Source organism: Aythya marila (assembly GCF_965140915.1).
Source record: "Aythya marila genome assembly, chromosome: 3".
Classification (NCBI taxonomy): Eukaryota; Metazoa; Chordata; class Aves; order Anseriformes; family Anatidae; genus Aythya; species Aythya marila.
The window spans coordinates 81,166,316-81,184,548 of NC_139044.1; the positions used below are offsets into that span (position 1 = coordinate 81,166,316).

General features: G+C 36.5%; 2 protein-coding genes across 8 annotated transcripts in view; both read right to left on the reverse strand.

Annotated features, from left to right (window-relative positions):
• The window catches only part of EPB41L2 (erythrocyte membrane protein band 4.1 like 2), a 107,891-nt gene that overhangs the window by 15,012 nt on the left and 74,646 nt on the right, over positions 1 to 18,233 (reverse strand). For 3 of the 7 annotated variants that reach the window (XM_082756122.1, XM_082756120.1, XM_082756121.1), the window contains 6 exons: positions 17,399 to 17,496; positions 13,326 to 13,498; positions 9,356 to 9,537; positions 4,923 to 4,985; positions 2,524 to 2,670; positions 1,277 to 1,381 (listed from right to left, as the gene is read on the reverse strand). In XM_082756122.1, coding sequence (XP_082612248.1) covers positions 1,277 to 1,381; positions 2,524 to 2,670; positions 4,923 to 4,985; positions 9,356 to 9,537; positions 13,326 to 13,498; positions 17,399 to 17,496 — 768 coding nt within the window. The remainder of the gene's footprint in view (positions 1 to 1,276; positions 1,382 to 2,523; positions 2,671 to 4,922; positions 4,986 to 9,355; positions 9,538 to 13,325; positions 13,499 to 17,398; positions 17,497 to 18,233) is intronic. The other 4 variants (XM_082756124.1, XM_082756123.1, XM_082756126.1 and 1 more) reach the window with 2 other exon arrangements.
• LOC309877068 (uncharacterized protein) lies at positions 4,992 to 7,868 on the reverse strand (the record flags this gene model as incomplete). The annotated part of the gene is made up of 1 exon (XM_082758147.1): positions 4,992 to 7,868. A coding segment is annotated over one exon (738 nt), but the record flags the coding sequence as incomplete, so codon positions are not given.

An 18,233-nucleotide genomic window follows, 5' to 3' on the forward strand; every position in this document is an offset into this window, starting at 1 on the left:
GTAGCCCCTGTTCCCTGGTGAGACATTTAGTACAAATTACTAAATGTATAGATAGAATTGGCACTCTTGAATCAACTACTGTATTTACAACAATGCATCAGCCTCTGAAGATGCTTAACTTCCTGGCAAACAGTCTTCTAGCACATGGGCACATACTCTGACATGAAATACTGTTTGTAAGCAGAGGAGGCTGGGCATGGGGATTAAAAAGTGATGATTCTAGATAACCATAACTTCATAAGGTAGCCCATATGTTTTGTGACATATATATCAATGCATCGCAATTAAGTCACAGATGCTGTGCATTTGTGGGAGTACAGTGATACAGGAGTACAGTGGTACAAATGAGTTATATCCAAAGTAGCATTTCTTATACACAGAAAATGACTTATTTGCAATTATTTTGCACTGGAGCAAAAGCAGGAAGAAAAAGAAAGAATATTAGCAGTGGTGTCCTTGCTTTATTCTTATCTACTGTCCAGCTATCATTAAAGATAAGCAGGAAAACATACCTCCCAGGAATAGGGCTGAGAAATGTCTAACAATACCAGGAAGTTTAAAATTGGGGGTAACAAAGAACTCAACCCCAAACTTCTTGTCAACGAATAATTTGGGATCAAAATATGCTGTATACCAAACTGCTTTTATAGATGTTACTGAAATAGGACTGACAGCTTTACAATCTGTTTACCTAGGTGGTAGAAAATAGTCCAAAAGAAATGTAAAAAAGCAACATCACAATTGCTGCACATCACTATCCTACTGCTAAGTCCCACTAATTATATTGTGCTTTTTCACTGCATAGATGTTAAGCAGTTTAGGAGGGAGGAAACCTCCCCCCTTTTCCAGGGTAAAAGATGAGGTACAGAAGCATGGAGGTACTTGGAACCTGGTTGCATTTTACAGCATAATTAATTTGAGTACTGATTACATAGTAAATATGTGAAACAAGAGTTTTTGTATGAAGTGTTAGATAACCACAAACAATTCCATCTCAAATGGAAATACATGTTTTGCTGTCATCCAAATCACATAAAATGCAGTAATTTTCCACCAAAAAAGTGTTCTTTTTCAAACAGGAGCCATTCAGAACTTCACGGCCAGTTTAGCGTTTAAGCAGAATGCTGTTGGCATTCATATGTATAAATCTTGCTTTACAACTCAAACTTCTCCTTTCAGTACTGACATCAGGAAGAAAAAAATAGAAAAAGAAAGAAGTGCCCCAGCTAGCCCACAGCAGATGCAGCAAGAAGGCAGTAGATTTCAGGGCAGCCACCTTATCAATTTCCTCTGGTTTTGTTCCAGCAATCCGTGGCATTGCAGTCCATTGCTTCTCCTTCCCAGGCAGTGTTTTCACTTGGAAAATGTGGTCTCCTTTTTTCTATTTGGTTTTCATTTTGTAAAACCAGTGTAGATCAACAAGCAATGAGACAGATACACAGTACACATCAACATAAAACTAAACCATTTGAAAACAACACAACATACTAGGTGAGGGGAAAAAAATCAAGGATAAAAGAATGCTATTTCAAAGTGCCTCAACTTCAACACAAAAAAAATCAATATAGAAAATGCACACAAACAAAAATTAAGTTACTTTTTTATATAAATGCCTGTTTTAACCAAAAAGATATTTGTAACTATTGAGCAAGACAATGCATCTCAGATATTTGAAAATTTGTACCTATGCATGTATCACTACAGAGATATTAATGTAATACTGAAAGATAAGAGGAATAATTTTGTTGCAGTGGGGAGGGGTAGGTATAGCAGTGAAAGAAGAGGATAATGATAGAAGATAAACTAATTGCTTTTGAGGATTGATTTGCTGTTCTACTCTACAAAAGAAACATATGAAGTAACAAAATTAAAAGTTTAAGAACAGCCAGAGCAATTTATTTGGGTATTTTGTGTGTTTTTTTTTTCCCGACAAATATTTAGGATGATATTTTTGGAAAACTGTTTTCCAAACTACTGCTTCAAGGTTCAGTCACAAAGGAAGTATAGAGAAAAAACAGGTAAATTCATTTTTACAGACTTTTATAGATTAATGTGAGTACATTTTAATGAATACACTAAATACGTCCTGAGGAAGTCAACGCTGTAAATTAAATGATTGTGTAAAGTCCTTCACAAATGACACAGGTCAGACAGCTGTTTATGTAGAGGCTGCTAAGAAGAGTTAAGGAGACACAATGAGTGAGACGTTTTACTGTCACTGAAAAATTAACTCCATACATCTGTGTAAATCAGTGAAATTTAAGCTGTCCTTAAAACAGCAAAATGTTGCCAGTGCTTCCAACTTTTTCTAGTGATTCTAGTCCAACTGTTGTAGGAAAACAAAATCCCACACATTATTTAAAGCCAGGTCCAATAGAAGTGTTAAAAAGTTAATGTATACCTAGTATAAACAAATATTACATTAGCCAAACAAAGATTTGATGTAAAGGATAACATGCATTTACTCTACTGTCTACAGGGTTGTATGAAAATGCATGCGGACAAGCGTCTGCAGTGACATACCCCTTGTGTCTGTAGGGACAGAGGTGTGATACGCCGCTTTTCCCACTCATTTGGGCGTGGTTCAGGTGTGGATTCCATGAAATTGCGCTTGAGCTCACTAATGCTAGCCTGGTGTTTCAGTAAGTCATCCTGGGTCTTATCCAGGTCCTAGCAACCCGCAACGTAAAACAAAGTAGGACAAAACACGACAACAAAGGCAAACTTAACAGTTTAAAAGAAAAAAGAACCAAATCAAGGAAAGTGCCTTGTGTTTAGAGAGCTAGCCTTCTTTGGAGCACCTTAAAATCCAGAAGTTTAAGGCCATAAGGTTTTGTTTGTGGCCACTAATACACTACTATTACTACCTAATACACTACTATTACTACCAGATTTTAATGCTAAGGAAAGATAATGCTGTGTATGGTTATTTAACAGAGAACTAATTTCATCCAAAATACAAAACTATTGCTGATTCAAAAGACTAGTCATTTCCAATGATTGTGTGCTTTCGGGCTGAACTCTAAGCAATTTTCATCTCATTTCTAAGCAGATATTTTTGATATTGCAAAAGTTACATTACTGAAGGCAGCTGTAAGAAAGATAACATAAGGAGCATTATGAAAATGCACCTCTGTTAATGCTACAAGCTCCATGAAAAATACTTATTTCTGTGAGGACAATACCACAGGGCCAAGTATGCGAGCAACTAACACCTGGTTCACTTCAGAGTGCCTCATTGTGCCTATCACATAGGCCTAGACATATTGGAAAAATCAGATTTAAAGACAAAGACTGTTATCAGTCTTTTCCACATTTGGCAATCTGACCACAGATGCAGCTGTCAAGTATGGGTGGGTTTCATGCATATAATTATCAAAGAGTTGTTTTCTTTTCTTTTTATCTTTTTTACCTTTTTAGGCAAGCACCAAAGGGGACACCAGACCATCAATGTCAAATTCTATTTTATTATGACCTACTGAGGCTAAGAGAGAGCAATTTGGATCAAAAAAACCCTTGTCAAGTCAGAAAAAATCCCAAACCAATACAAACTTAATTTCTGATGTCTTTGAATTTGTATATTCAACACTGGCTGTTATTGGTGCAGCAAATATTTCTTAATTCTGTGAATCTTCAGATATGTAGTTTGCACATTAAGAACCTTACCACCTTCTGGCAATTCACTAGGTTAATATTTTTACAGGACCAATGTTTCACTTTTAAATTAGGATTAATAAGCAAGGATACTAAATATGTCCCCCTAAAATGTGTTTTTTAGAGTAAACTGAAGCATTATATAAAGGATATTCCATTATACAACTGAAGCTAGTGACGATTCTCATATCACAATTTTAAAAACTGCTTTGGCTTGACACAAGGCACATTTCCTGGACTTGATCACAGCAAAGTTACGCAATGTACACTTACAATGCTTTAGTAAGTTATACACAAGCAAAGTTTGAATAGTTATCAAAAGCTGCGAAAAGCCAAAAAAAAAGTATTAGTTTTGATTACTGTGATCCATACACCACCTTATTACCAAACAAAAACAATGATTTTTTTTTAAAGACAGTTTGTGACAAAAGGAATTATTTATAGCCCCATTTGGATGAATTACGTTAAAGACATCAGTAGGATTCTCTGTATTTTCTTCAGTTACTAGCTTGTGTTATTAATGATAAGTTATGATACCGATTATATCTACAGATTACTCCAGATTTACAGACTATATGGAAATTCTTAAAATAAAAATCTCTACTTCAGTGACAAATAATAGCACTACACATTAAAGTACTGTTCAAAGCTCTTTGCTTTTGCTCATCGTCAATAAGAACAAACTTTTAGGGAGCAAGAAATGCTTCCATTTTTAAAAAATGGAAAAAAGCAAACAAAAACATTTTTAAGTTTTCACTTTAAAGATCTGATCCTTACATATGTTTCTCAAAGCTCCTAAAAAATCCTTGCATGTCAGCACCAGAATTAGTTTTTCCATACTTCTACCACTGCTTGTGCCTTATGTTCATTCAGGTAACACATCTAATAAAAATTAATTAAATTGGTGAAAACCAGAAACCCTGCTCAACAGAAGATACACCCTTGAAATAGCAATGTATAAAAAAAACCCTGTTTAGGATGATGAATGGGTCTAATGTGTTTGATATATCTAAATAGGGCTATTATTCCCAGTTGCCACGTTTAAAGCATCTAGCAAAAATACACATTCAATATTCAAGCGGAGGGTTTTGTTTTGTTTTCTAAAACTTTTAAAAACTCAAACTAGAATCAGAACATGCAACATTTCCAAGCTGGTTTTCCCCATGCATGTCATGCACTGTGTTCATCACAGCCTGCAGGTGACCTCCCATCCCATGCAACTTGGCAGCCCGTGAAAAGGGAAAGTGTTTCTTATATTATATACAAACCTCCAACATTAAATTGCTATGTCTGACATAAATATTTTCCCCGTCTACTCTCAAGGAATTGCTCTGCGAAATTAAGTCACACAAAAAAATAAATTCAAATCAAAATGAACATAAAATGTACCAGTAAGAAAATACGAAAAATAAATTAAAAAAATCAGACAAATACAGGAAATAAAACAATACAGTGAAAAGGCAGTATTTAGAGAAAAACCCATAGAAATGAAATGTAGTTAGGGTGCTAACTAGGCAGTCAGCTACAGCCAGATTTGATTGCAAACTAAACAAAAAAAAAACACCATGCACCTTCTGCTGTGCTTTCACCTCTTCAGGTTCCTCCAATGTAAGAACATTACAAATTATCAATAAACATAACATTACAGAATAAGAGGCTTCATCTCTTTGTAAATGCTGCAAAGCGTGCTATATTTACAGACCTTTCCCGTTTCGGCCCCAAAGGTTGAAATTATTAAGCGACTTGGGTCTTCCTTCACCTATGTTGTTGGAGAATGGCTGAAGTAATATTTGGCATGTGGCATGAAAAATGGAAGTTTCACACTATGTCCCTCCATTGCTGTACTTTTCAGTGTTATCTCAGATGGATACTTAAGAATGTGTAATGGAAAAAGATGATGTATAATTTCTATGGTAACAAGTCTTAACACCTGCAACAAGTTGATGGTAAAATGGAATTTAATACATGATTTATTTTGCTTAAACAGTCTAGGATTCAACTCACACACCTAAATGTATTTACAACCTGTCGTAATTGTTATGTTTTGATTATTTGAGCCCCTCCACTCCCCTCTTATAGGTTAATATACTCTACCTCAAACTGGAATGAACTCTCTTGGAAATGATAGCTGACCTTCATTGCCTACAAGTATTCTGAACAGCTTATGGAAAGGCATTCTTTAAAAAGCAAAGCACCACTTAGCCTTCCCAAACGTACAAATACCAACTGCTCATCTTAGGAAAAGTCAACACTGTGCAAGTCCATACATCTGAAGAGTGGTTTACGTACTGCATGTACGGTTGCATTTTCTATTGTGTGAATGCGTAAATACCATCGTATATACCATATATTTATTCGTTTCTCCCTTTCACGTGATTCTATTTTCTGCAAGTTTATTTTATGAATGGATTGATTTATGTCACAAAAGAAAGTCTTTAGTCTTGTTTTACATTATAAAACTTAGATTCGTGTTTTTAATGATGTCATATTTAGCATGTTTTTAATATATACATTGTATTGATTTAATCAGTTTAAACAACTTTATTAAGTGTGACATTGAACAAGCCCTCCCCTTTTTTGGTTCTATAATATTTTTATCTTTCCTTTGAAGATCAAAATAAGCCACCTTTTTCTAGCATGATGTTGTTGCTCTAACATGCACAGCAAATATAGGGAAAGGAAGCATTGTGTAAACTATTCCAGATGATCAGAGCAATGCATTAGTGTGAAAGAGGCTCCTGTACAGCAATTTTAAAAGCGTATTTCAAACAAAGTTCAGACTTTGGTGATTAGTCAGACAAAACCAACAATCCCAGCTAATGAATCAAATCAGTCTCCACCTTAACTACTGCTAGAGATTACTGAAAGCACTTAATGTTTTAGACTCAACTGAGCAAACCCTTTTGTAGGGCAGAAACATCTAAAATCTAGAACAACAGGAAGCTGATTTTTAAGCATTGACTTTTTTTTTTTTTTTTTAAATTCAGCTTTAAGGAACTTCACTTTCCATATCTTAACAGAACCTCTGAGATGCGCATTACAAAATCAATGCACTCAGGAGACATGCATTTTAACACACAAACTGATAGTGCAAATAGCACAAATTTTTACTGTTACTACCTAATAATGACTACCTAATAATAGCAATTCCAGTATTCAGTTTTATGTGCTCCTTAATATTTTGAACTGAACTACAAGCTATGCTATACGTAGCTCAGTATCATTAGAATATAATGAAATTATGCATGCTGTATGAATTCAGGAAAACAAACGAACAAGAAAACCCCAGCTATCTATTGCCTAAAAATCCCCTAATGGCAGTTTTTCACAAACAAGAGAAGTCAGAAAGATAGATACATGTTTGTGTGTGTGCCTACTTAGTTTATACAGGCACGTACATACACATATCCCTGTCAGCGCGTAAAACTGAGGAAGCCTCTTGGAGAGCTAGCATACTAGCTATGCAGTGTCAACATTTAAGCAACAGAATTACACACCTCCTCTTCCTCTGCTTTGTCATTCAGGTCATTGTCATAAGAGGCACTAAATGAAGTCGGCTTAGGCTCCAGGTAGCAGAGGGACAGAGCGAGAGGAAGGGAAAATGTGAGTGAAAGAGGAATAGAATGGAAAGCAGAGAGAAGCAGTACAAAGATAAGGAGAAAAGAGGGGATGAAGGAAGGAGAGGTTATAGGAACATAGTGCTGAAGGCCAGGTGGGAGGAAAGAGATGCAAACATCAGGAAGGCTAGGAAAACTAATATAACCATCCTCATCAAGCAGCGAGCGGAAACTGAAAGAAAAGCATTTGATAAAGCTGAATGAGACACACAACTCAGTGTTTTTGTAGTCACTTTTTAAGATTTTTCCCTCCACAGCAGGGGGGACTTGACTAGCAGGAGCTCTCATAGATTCAAAGTTTTTATTTGGTGAGCCTATTCTATTTTTATTATGATCTGGTGTTTCTCTCATGGAATTACACTCCAAGATGTCTGGAATGGTAAGGACGGGCTCCCCTAGGGGATCTTCCTCTGAAATATCTGAAAGCATGTCCATCTCAGGGATAGGTGACAGGTTTGTGAGATGGGATGACACGGAATGGATGGGTAGCGATGGTGGGTGTATGTGAGTGAGCCAAAGAAACAAATTCTGTGCACAGTGGAAAACGAAAGCACAACAAAATGCAAGTTTGTAGGCACAAAAAGAAGGAGAAAGAAAAAAAATATTCGTTAGTGATTATTATTTTTTTTATTATTATTATTATTTATTTTTTTTTTTTTTTTACTTTGGGATAGCTCTACTAATGCAATAGAAATGCCAGATAAAAATAGAAATCCCTTTGTGTTTTACAAACAGTCAACTTGTTTATTTTATGGATTATGAAACCAAACCCATTATGAATGTTTTGTTCTCCTGCTGTAAAGAACTGTGCACTTTGGAACTGTAATAGTCACTTACAGCAGATGGAAGCAGACAGACACTGAAAGCTTTGGCAGAAAGGTCAGGGGACAGTGCAGTACATGAAAGACAAGCTGGCACTGATTCTCAGGTTTGTAACCATTTCCTCTAAGACTTAAAGAGAGCTTTAGGGGGAAAAGAAAGCTGTTCAGAGTTGGCATGTGTAACAAAACCTTACTGATCAGCTTCATGGAACAACTTCCCAAAATACTACGTTTTTTTTTTTTTTCCCTCCCTTTTCTTGATTAAAAGATTCTCCCTTGTTTCCAAAGTGGCAGTAACATCATTTTACCAAGCCCAAAGTCAAAACATGGTAATTTAATCATTTTTCTCCCATCAGAAAGATCTGTGTGTGCCTTTTCCTTGACTAATTCAAAATCATTTCAGCTACCTAGCAAACAACAACAAAAATGGCACCATATTTGTTCCCTTCCTATGTAGTGGGAATGTAGTGGGAACATGTAAGATGCATGGCTAAACTCAGCAGTCCAAACTTCACCCTAGGAATCAAAAGGATGGCTAACTTCCAAAAATGCATGAAAACAAAATTATTTTAAATATGGAAGAAATTTCTGACGAACTGCCAGAAAAAAAGAAGTGATATCGCAGAAAGAGGAGCAGCAGATTGTATCACATAACTCCGAGGTTTTAGGCAACGCTCTGGAAGGAAATTTTTACATTAAATCCTACATGACCTATGTTCAAATTTTTGATCTACTTCCACAGTAACTCCAACACACAAGTAAATGGTTGTTGGCAAGAAACAGACCAAAATACTCAACTTTCCATATAAATTTATACATCAACATTGGAGTGTTTAAAGGATGAAATAATTCTGTAGTTACTACTAAAACAAGAAGATTGTCACTTATAATTACTTAAAAGCAGTCATTACACCCAGATTCATATAACATATACAACTGTGGATACGCTAACAATTTTTAGGTCTAAACAAACCAAGGAATTGAATAAAGTACCATTTGCCCTTAGAAACATTTTTCCAGAACTCAGTCAAGCTTCCTGAAATTTCAAGTTATATTTATAGCACTAAAAGAAGCCCAGAAACTCAGGTTGCCTTCACTTTTCCTTATATACACTCATGTTAAACCTACACAAAATACTTGACAGTTTTGTTCAAATATTTAATATGGAGTTTTGTGAGATGCTTAGAAGTGATAGGCACTACATAACCACACATGCACACACGCCACATGAACAAATAATCTTGGTGTGAAAGAAAGCCATACCTTTCCATCCTGAGTCAACTCTAATTGTGGAGTTTTGAGCGGGCTTACATCATCTTCTCTCCCACCTTCTTTCAACTTGCCCTGCCCAGCAGCTTCAAGGTCAATGATTTTATCTCCTGCAGACGGCCTTCCTGTAGTAGGGAAGTCTCTTAGCAGGCTTTGGTCTGAGATACCCATAGGAGCTAGTAGGGAATCAAATGATTTGGGTTAATTGGAAATAAGTTAGAACGTTTTGTTTTCAAGACTTAACAAAATGATTTTATGGTGATGTCAGCAATGAGGAATACAGGCTAGTTACTGGTGACACAATAGTTTTCAGCTTCTTGGCTTTACACAAAGTCTATGGTTCTTACAGCACTGATGTGAACAGCAATGTCCCCTTGTCGCATAATGTGTGCTTACTATGCAAGGGGGAAAAAAAAATAAATCAAAATCAAGTAGGTATTTAATTATCAAGTTCCTGATTACTCATAGATAGCAATTTAAAGATACTGTTCTTGGGACTGTGTTAATCACTATAACAAAACATAGAAATAAGTGTCTGTGGAGATTCACCATACTGAAAGGACCGTGTTAATACAACATAGAAATATCTATGCATATTGCTGTCACAGTATTTTTGTTGTGGAATCTTAGCATTTTTCACGTTTTTTAGTACTGCAGGAACAACAGCTTAATGAAAGTAAGACCTTTCCTCCCTACATGCCTGCAAAAAACAGAAGGGGAAAATTCATGTATATATATTCAATATATTCATGCAATGTAATCAAACAAGAGAGTGAATGGTGTTTGTTTTTTCCCCTGTTGTGGTTTAACCCAGCAGGCAGCAAATCACCACACAGCTATTCGCTCACCCTACCCCATCCCTCTCTGGGATGGGGAAGGGAATCAGGAGGAAAAAAAACAACTTGTGGATTGAGATAAAGACATATGACATAATATGACAGAAAAATAAATAATATGTAAAAAGCAAGTGATGGACACCACCCGCTATCCCTGCCTGCAATACCCAGCCTGTCCCTGGGCAGCCAGTACCTCCCATCCCAGCCAGCCACACCGTACATTTTCTGAGCATGATGCCATATGGTACAGAAAATCCCTTTGACCACTTTGGGCCAGCTGTCCTGGGTCTGTCCCCTCCCAGCTCCTGCTGCACCCCCTGGTGACCCACTGACAGGACAGTGTGAGAAGCTGACAAGTCCTTAGTTTAGTGGAAGCACTACTCTGCAACAATTAAAACATTGGTGTGTTGTCAACATTATTCTGTTTGTAAGTCCAAAACAGCACCATACCAGCTACTAGGAAGAAAATTAATTCTATCCTGCCCAAAACCAGGATATCCCCTCTTATCTGATTCAGCTCAGAGCAGGATGGCTTTTTTTTTCTTTTCCAAATAAGGATGGCTGGCTTGGTCGAAATAGTAGGAATGGAGTACAGGAGAGTTCATTAAGTTAAGCAGCCTTACTAAGTATAACTTTGATATAAACTTCATTTGTTTAGCAATCTTCCGTAGAACGTTCATATGCCCCTGAAGTCTTAACTTTACAAAGCCAAAGCGCAGAAAGTTCAAAAAGGCTTCTCTTTGAGAATCTTTGAGGAATATGGTTTTTGATAACAGTCTCAGCCAGATCCACATCAGAGGCTCTCAGTTAAACTGCTGAGAAGCCAAGGCCTTCTAATGGCAAATGTTCAATTTTGAACGTTATGCTTTCAGGGACTCTCTACTTAGCAAGCCTGCAACTTAAGCTTCTGATCCCTTCTTGGATGGCAAATAGAGCACTTCCTGGGCATATGTCTCTCAAGTTCCACAAGGGCAAGAGTAACTTAACAAATCACAAAATAATTTAGGTTGGAAAAAACACCTGGAGTTCAACTAGTCTGACCTCCCCCCTGTTCAAAGCAGGTCTAATTAGACCAGGTTGCTCAGGGACTTGTGAGCATTTCCAAAGTATTTGAAAATAAATATTTCAACAAATAAATATTTCTAACTGAAATTTCTTGTGTCTCAAACTTGCATCCACTCCCCATTGTATTATTGCTGGGCACCTCTGAGAAGAGTCTGGTTTCATCTTTTCTGTACCTTCCCTGTATGTCAACAGGGATATTTCCCCACACCCTTTTCCTAAAGCTGAAGGACTATATGTCTCTCAGCCTCTCCACATATACCACGTGCCCCCAGCTCTCTGATCAGCTTGGTAGCCCTTCACTGCGCTCACTGCAGTACATCAATACCCATCCTGTACTGGAGAGCCCAATGGTGGACACAGAACTACACATTTGGTCTCACAATGTGCTGAATAGAGGCAAGTAATTGTTACTTTTAATGGGCAGGCCATGCTCTTGCTAATACAGTTCAATAGACAGCTGGCCTTCTTTGCTATAAGCACACACTGCTTTCTCACATTCAGCTTGTCCACTGGGAGCCCCCAGATCTTTTTCTGCAAAGCTGCTTTCAAAGCAGTCGCTCCTGCAGCATGTAGTGGTTTATGGTATAATTCTACCTCAGATGCAGGACTCTGCATTTATATTTACTGAATTTCATTATAGTTTCTTTCAGCCCATTTCTCCAGCATGCTGAGGTCCCTCAAGCAGAGGTGCAGTGAGGGTATTAAGACTAACTCAGAGAGATGAAGTACTCAATTGCAGATACTTGGGAGGAACAGTGGTACTGGACATGCTGGTGTCCAGAAAGAAGAGGCAGGGATTCAGTGTATACTTTCCAGGATTTCTCCAGTTACAAATATACACTCGAGGAATGACCTATATCTGGACTACTGCTTGAAGGAAGAGCAGGACTTGGTTTTGCATGATAGTTTAAAAAAAATTACAGCACAAAAAATCCCCTGAAAGACTTGCTGAAGCAATCCCTAAAGTTGGGCAATTGTTTCTAGGCAAATTAAACAAACTGAATCAGACAGTTTGTACTGATGTAGTGTCTTTTGGTTTCTACAAGGACTCATCAGAAGCTAGCTACTCATCGCAAGCTAATAGAGCACACACTTTTCCCTCTTATTTTTGCTTAGGCCTCCAGATGGTAACAAACTGTAGGTTTCCCAAATAAGAGTCCTTTACTCATTTGCCCCAGTACAGGAGTACGAAGATTTGGAAAAGTAAAAATATTCTGTGTAATACATTTCTGGAGAAAATAGGCAAAGTTAACAGCTTAATTGTAGCTAAACTCACATCATTGTTACAGTTCACTTCTATCCTAGTAAAGTTGTGTATGCCTGAATTTAAGTCAAACTCATTTTTATAAAGATTTTTTAAATGTTGTATCTTTCAGAAGTAATTTAGAGTAAAGCATGTGCTTCTATGTCTCTTGCACGTCCTACTAATAATATATTTGCCTTTGCAAAGTATGTCTGTTTTGTCTGTTTCCATTAAAGAAAATCAGAAGGTATTTTTGTTTAGTCAGAGACCAAATATCAATAGCCACACATTTTAGATATTCGTACAAGCTGAACAGAAAGCTTGTGGGCTGAACACAGAAGTAACTAAGAAGCACACCAGAATGGCAATACACTAAATAAAATTATACAAAACCAAAAGGAAGTACTTGCTCTGCCTTTTCTACTTTGGCACAGAGAGACACACCCAGGCCAATCCAGGGTCCCAAAAATGCCACTGACCATACAATTCTAATCAACAGCATATAATGCACACCTATCTAGTAAAACAGATTGGAGTATTGAAGCATATGTCCAATTTAGAATCCTCCATATTTTCACTGCAGTACCATACAATTTAGGCAGTACCTTAACTTACTGCTTAACCAAAAAATTGATATAGTATGTTATTGATATAAGTAACAGAAGTAACTACTCTTCACTCAATCCATCAGAAACAGAAATTGACAAACTTGTCAATTGATATTTTAGGCATTCACAATGTCAACAATTTTAAATGTCACTCAGATCAGAGTGACAACACAATATAATTATACACTGGATAAATGTGTCATATTTCATACCTCCATCAAGACTTCTGGAAACACGTTTGCTTGAAGTGCGTTCAAAGTACGGAGCTGGTCTGTCTATGAGGTTGCTAGCCTGTCGTGTCTGTGCTTGTGTACGTCCGCTGTAGCGAAACTTAGAACCCAAGGTTAGAAACTTTGCTTTTGGAGGCTGTTCTGGTGATAGAAGTCTAAAAAGCAAACATGGGTAAAGTCAATTGTAAAGGCTTTATTTTTTCTATGTAATGAGGTACTTTTAACAGTACTTATTATATTGCAGCTTTAGTTCACTAGGCATGATTTGTGCATTTCAAGTAGTGATTTTATCAAAATCTGAGAAGAACTTCTAAAACAAAGAGTATTATTTAGTATTTGCATTTAGAGTTGAAGTGCTGCTGATAATCATCATGTTTTCCATGGTATAACTACACAAAATCTTGATCTTCTCATACTATCTAGGTTAAATGGTGTTTTTTTCTGAATAGCTGAGGCAAGTTCAGGTTTATATGGCATACCTCTCAGATCTTTCTCCTTAGAACATTACTTGTAGGGGAAACCATACACACTGCATATTCAGAGGTACCAATATGGCAGCTGCTACTCCTCAGAGTTAGGGAGGGAATGGTGTCCCAAAGCTGCATAGCAGGCTGAATGAAGGAGGGGGGGGGAAGGCTCAAATGGGTATAGAACTGTCACTCAACACTAAGAAGTTTAATAAGCTAGATTCAAACCCCACTGTATTTACTTTGCGGTTTATAGATTTGTGTAAATTGATGCTTGCTGTACGTAAGGAGAGTGGGGAAAAAAGGCGTATCATGAAAAGAGTGAAAAAAAGATTCAGTTATGAGTAGTATTAATGTTGGATGTGTATGTTTATACCTTTGTTCTTAAGTGTTGGAGTCAATGTCAGAGAAATTCCTAGTAACAGTTTGGCAGAGTTGCTACGAGATATCCTGCAATTTTCTACCAGTTTTTGACACCACATGAATTTAAGGGATGTTCCTCTAAACCTCCCTGTATTTCATTATGAAGACCTCAAGTTCTTAATCTATACCTTCACTGCTTATACTTTCTACTTTTGAAGCCTGAGCCATTAACTTCAACACAGAGGGTACTGTATCCCCCAGTACCATCCTTGTTGATGGATCAACAGTCATCACTGTGAGAACTCTTCCCAGCCTCAGTTTCTCTAGAAAGGTATTCGATGTTTCCCCTGAATCAACATAGTGCTGCAAATACACGCTTATCCAGCATGGGGTATCCGTGTCCTATTCTCTCTCTGAACATCAGCTTCTTTCAAGCAGAACCAACAACTACCATGCCTATTGTATTTATGATGGCACAGATGTGCCAGAAAGACAGGATGCTGACTTTGTTCTATTCTTTTGAACCATTTGCACAGGGAACATCTGTGACAGTGGAATCAGATCCAGAATACATTTAGACAGTTTCCAATAGTGGGTTCTGAAAACTGACAGTCATTTTAAAGATATTTCAGCAAAACTGGGGGGTTTGCAGATACTTTGCAAAAAAGAATGGTAAGAGGTAGAAGGCTACCATTTTCTCTAAGAGAGGAAGGAAGTTTATATCTTTGCCAGGGTGCTAGCCAGAGGGATCTGATCACACATGCCTACAATGCAAATGCATGCACCTGAATCCTAATGGGTTCCAACATATTTTAAAAGAAAACAATTCTCAGGACAGACTAGTCTACCCCTCTGCACTAAGGCCATATATAACAAAGTCACAAGGATCTGGAGTTTCACTTTTCTTGCTTCTATAAAACAGCCTTATGCAATCTTTGTCACAAATATATTTCTCCACATTATTTCCAAAAGAGAATATATTCTGCATTATGAGGAAAAAGGCTAAGAGTGTTTTTCCAAGGTTCCTTCTGTTCTTTATTTCCCAGTCTTGGCAAAGCTACAGCATTGACTGCCATTTTTGTTTTCCACCCTGCTGAGAAAAACTTTTAATCTTTGAATGTGGAAAACACGAGATAAATAGTTACTTTCTGATTAAGGGCATTTGATTTATTTATTTATTTAGGTATTACAAATTTAATTACATAAAAGTAACTAAAGAGTATGTTTGCGTCATTTTAAGACATACTGGGGACACTAAAGCTATCTTGAAAAGTTCAAATAAAACATCATAAAGTAGAATTATAAACATGTTTTGGATAAGGTCTAAAGTTGCAAACTAAGCTTATCTCAAAAGATTAATGTAACTGTAATATAAATGTATATGTACATACATTTATAATGTATGTAATGTAATGTAATAAAACATTACTGGAATTCTGTAAGGCTGAGCTGATACAAACAAATCCAGTGCCTTTTAGTTGTCATTTTCAGTATAGTTCATTTCAAATTTCTATAAATAACTTCACATGCTCAATGAATTTCCCATAATTTAAAAAGAAGGTGGATCTTAATGCATTTATTATTTGAAAAAACTGAAATACTGGAAAAACGAATAATACAAGGAATCTTAAAATGTTATATAGGGCATGCTGGGAGGTCTGGAAACCAAAAACATAAATCTAGATTTAATACAATTTACTGTGGTATACACAAGCAATACACATGAAATGAAAAAAACTGTAGCTTGCACTGTAGCAATTGCTTCTGCTGTTTATCTTTGGAGACAAACAGAGCTGGATTTATTTTACTGTTTTTAAATCAGGATGAAAGGTTTTGAGGATTTTCTATCTGATGACATCAGTGGAGTATATGGATTTTACAGAATGGTTGAAGTATATGTTACATAATTCTTGTCATCGTGTCATGCCTGATTAGGAAAAGCCACTTCTGATTGGAATGAAATCCAATTAATTTTATTATGTCAGAATTTCTGTAGTAAGATTATCTGATACATATTAATACTCCTAAGAACTTTTATATTTGAAAATGGTATTTCTCAGTTTAGTATTTTTGACTTCCATAAGATTTTCTTCTCCATTTAGGTCCATTTTATTATTGTAAAAATAGGAAATATAGTTCATGCAGGCCACTGCATGATTTATTTGAAGAGCATTAACGTTCTTTCCATTGCAGAAAAGAACTGTATGCCATTTGTGGTAACAGACAGCACCAGCCAAAGCAGACTTCAACTTTTGAAGAAATATAGAATGATGAGCTATTTAGGTTAATAAACTTAACTAAGAAGTCTAGTAAGGAGTTCTCCTACTGAAGGAGAAAGCTTAATCCTTTACATGCCCTTTTTACAGTGAGAAACCTAGATTTGAGGACTATTCAATGCATGAGAGATCCAACTCCTGAGGCTGCATGAGTACATGCACTCCTTCATGGAGATTGTGCTATTATAAAAAAAAAAGATTTTTCAAATTACTTCTCAATGCTGGAAGTAGAAAGAAACAACTCTGTTGTTGAAGTAGTCATTGACAAATAGACCGTAGTTTCAATAATTGATTCAGAATTGTGCATTTGGCAATTACTGAGAAAAAATGCAGAGAAAATTCTAAGCGCTTCTATGAAAGGACAATACTCTCAGACACATGGTCCAATTTTTTGGGTGGTCCTTAGGGGACTCAAAGAGTTCAACTCAATGATCCTTGTGGGTCCCTTCTAGCTTGGGATATTCTGTGATTCTAAGTTAGGGTTTATTACATAAATAAATAGCATGCTGTTCTTTGAAGAATGGACTGTGAATTCAGTCCAGTTTATAAACAAGCAAAAATTCAGCTGTAAGCATTTAGCTTCAACAGCAAAAGATACTGAAAAAACTGCAGTGAATGAAGATTAACTGTCAAACCCACAGCTTATTTTGTCTATTGGCTCTCTAGATTGTCATTTTAAAAAGTAATCTATCAGTAAATACTATGTATGATTACTAGTTTAGTTTCATACTGGTAGCATGCTGAAAGTTTAAATGACACTTATTTGTACTTTAGACCTTCAGAACTAGTAATTCCGTGTCAGTGACTCATAGTATGTCTTCTGTCTAAGAGGTGTTAATACAGGGAGGAAGTAGGGGAAAAGAGGGGATAAGCCTTCTCAACTTTCCTCATATCCTTTCAAAGATGTGAGCATACCTGGCAAAATTGGGGAAAGAGAATTATCATTTACCTGAAGAAAGTATGGTGCTCCACACAAACCTTCCATAACCTTTTAGCAGCCCGGTGGTTTGGCAGTTTGAACCCAATAGTGCTCTCAAACTGTTCCAGCTGGAAAGAATCCACAAATAAATTAACCCATTTCCTTAACGTAGCTATTAACTGGAAGGCAGAGTTCAGATAATTCCATTACTTTAAGAAGCAGTAATTCTCCTGTCATAAGAGTTTGTAAGACTTCAAAAATACCAGTTTCTAGCCTTTTAATATAATTATACTGGGAGGACTAGTCATGACAGGTAATAAACACATTATCACTTCCTATCTTTACTAATAACTCTTCTGAGAAATCCAAAAATACATCAGCATTCCTTGCTAATTTTCTGACTAGCAGCCCAATACACTTTTAAACTGAATGAAAAAATTGTACTGCAGGTTGTGCTGCACATCTTCCTTGGATTCAATACCAGTTTGAAATCCACTTTGCAGTGTCACTCTTACCAATCCATTTCATTAAATATCTTTTTTTTTTTTAGCAAAAATATATCTGTTTATACATACGTTTTCCAGAAGTTACAAAAGTACAATGTAAGTATTGCATTACTGGCAATTAGACTTAAGCTAAACACAGCTCCTGTCATTTCATGTGAAGTCTGTTTACACTAAAATACTATAGTGATTTCAAACTGATAGTGTTCCGTACTTTAATAAATCCCTTTTCAACAAAACAGGGTCTGGGAATTGCTCTGTGAACTTTTAAGTGTGTGCAAACAAAATAGATGCTTTGAGAAATGATGAGTTAGCTTTATAAGATTGTGTAGAGGCTAATTTGGTTTTGGTCACTTAAGAGA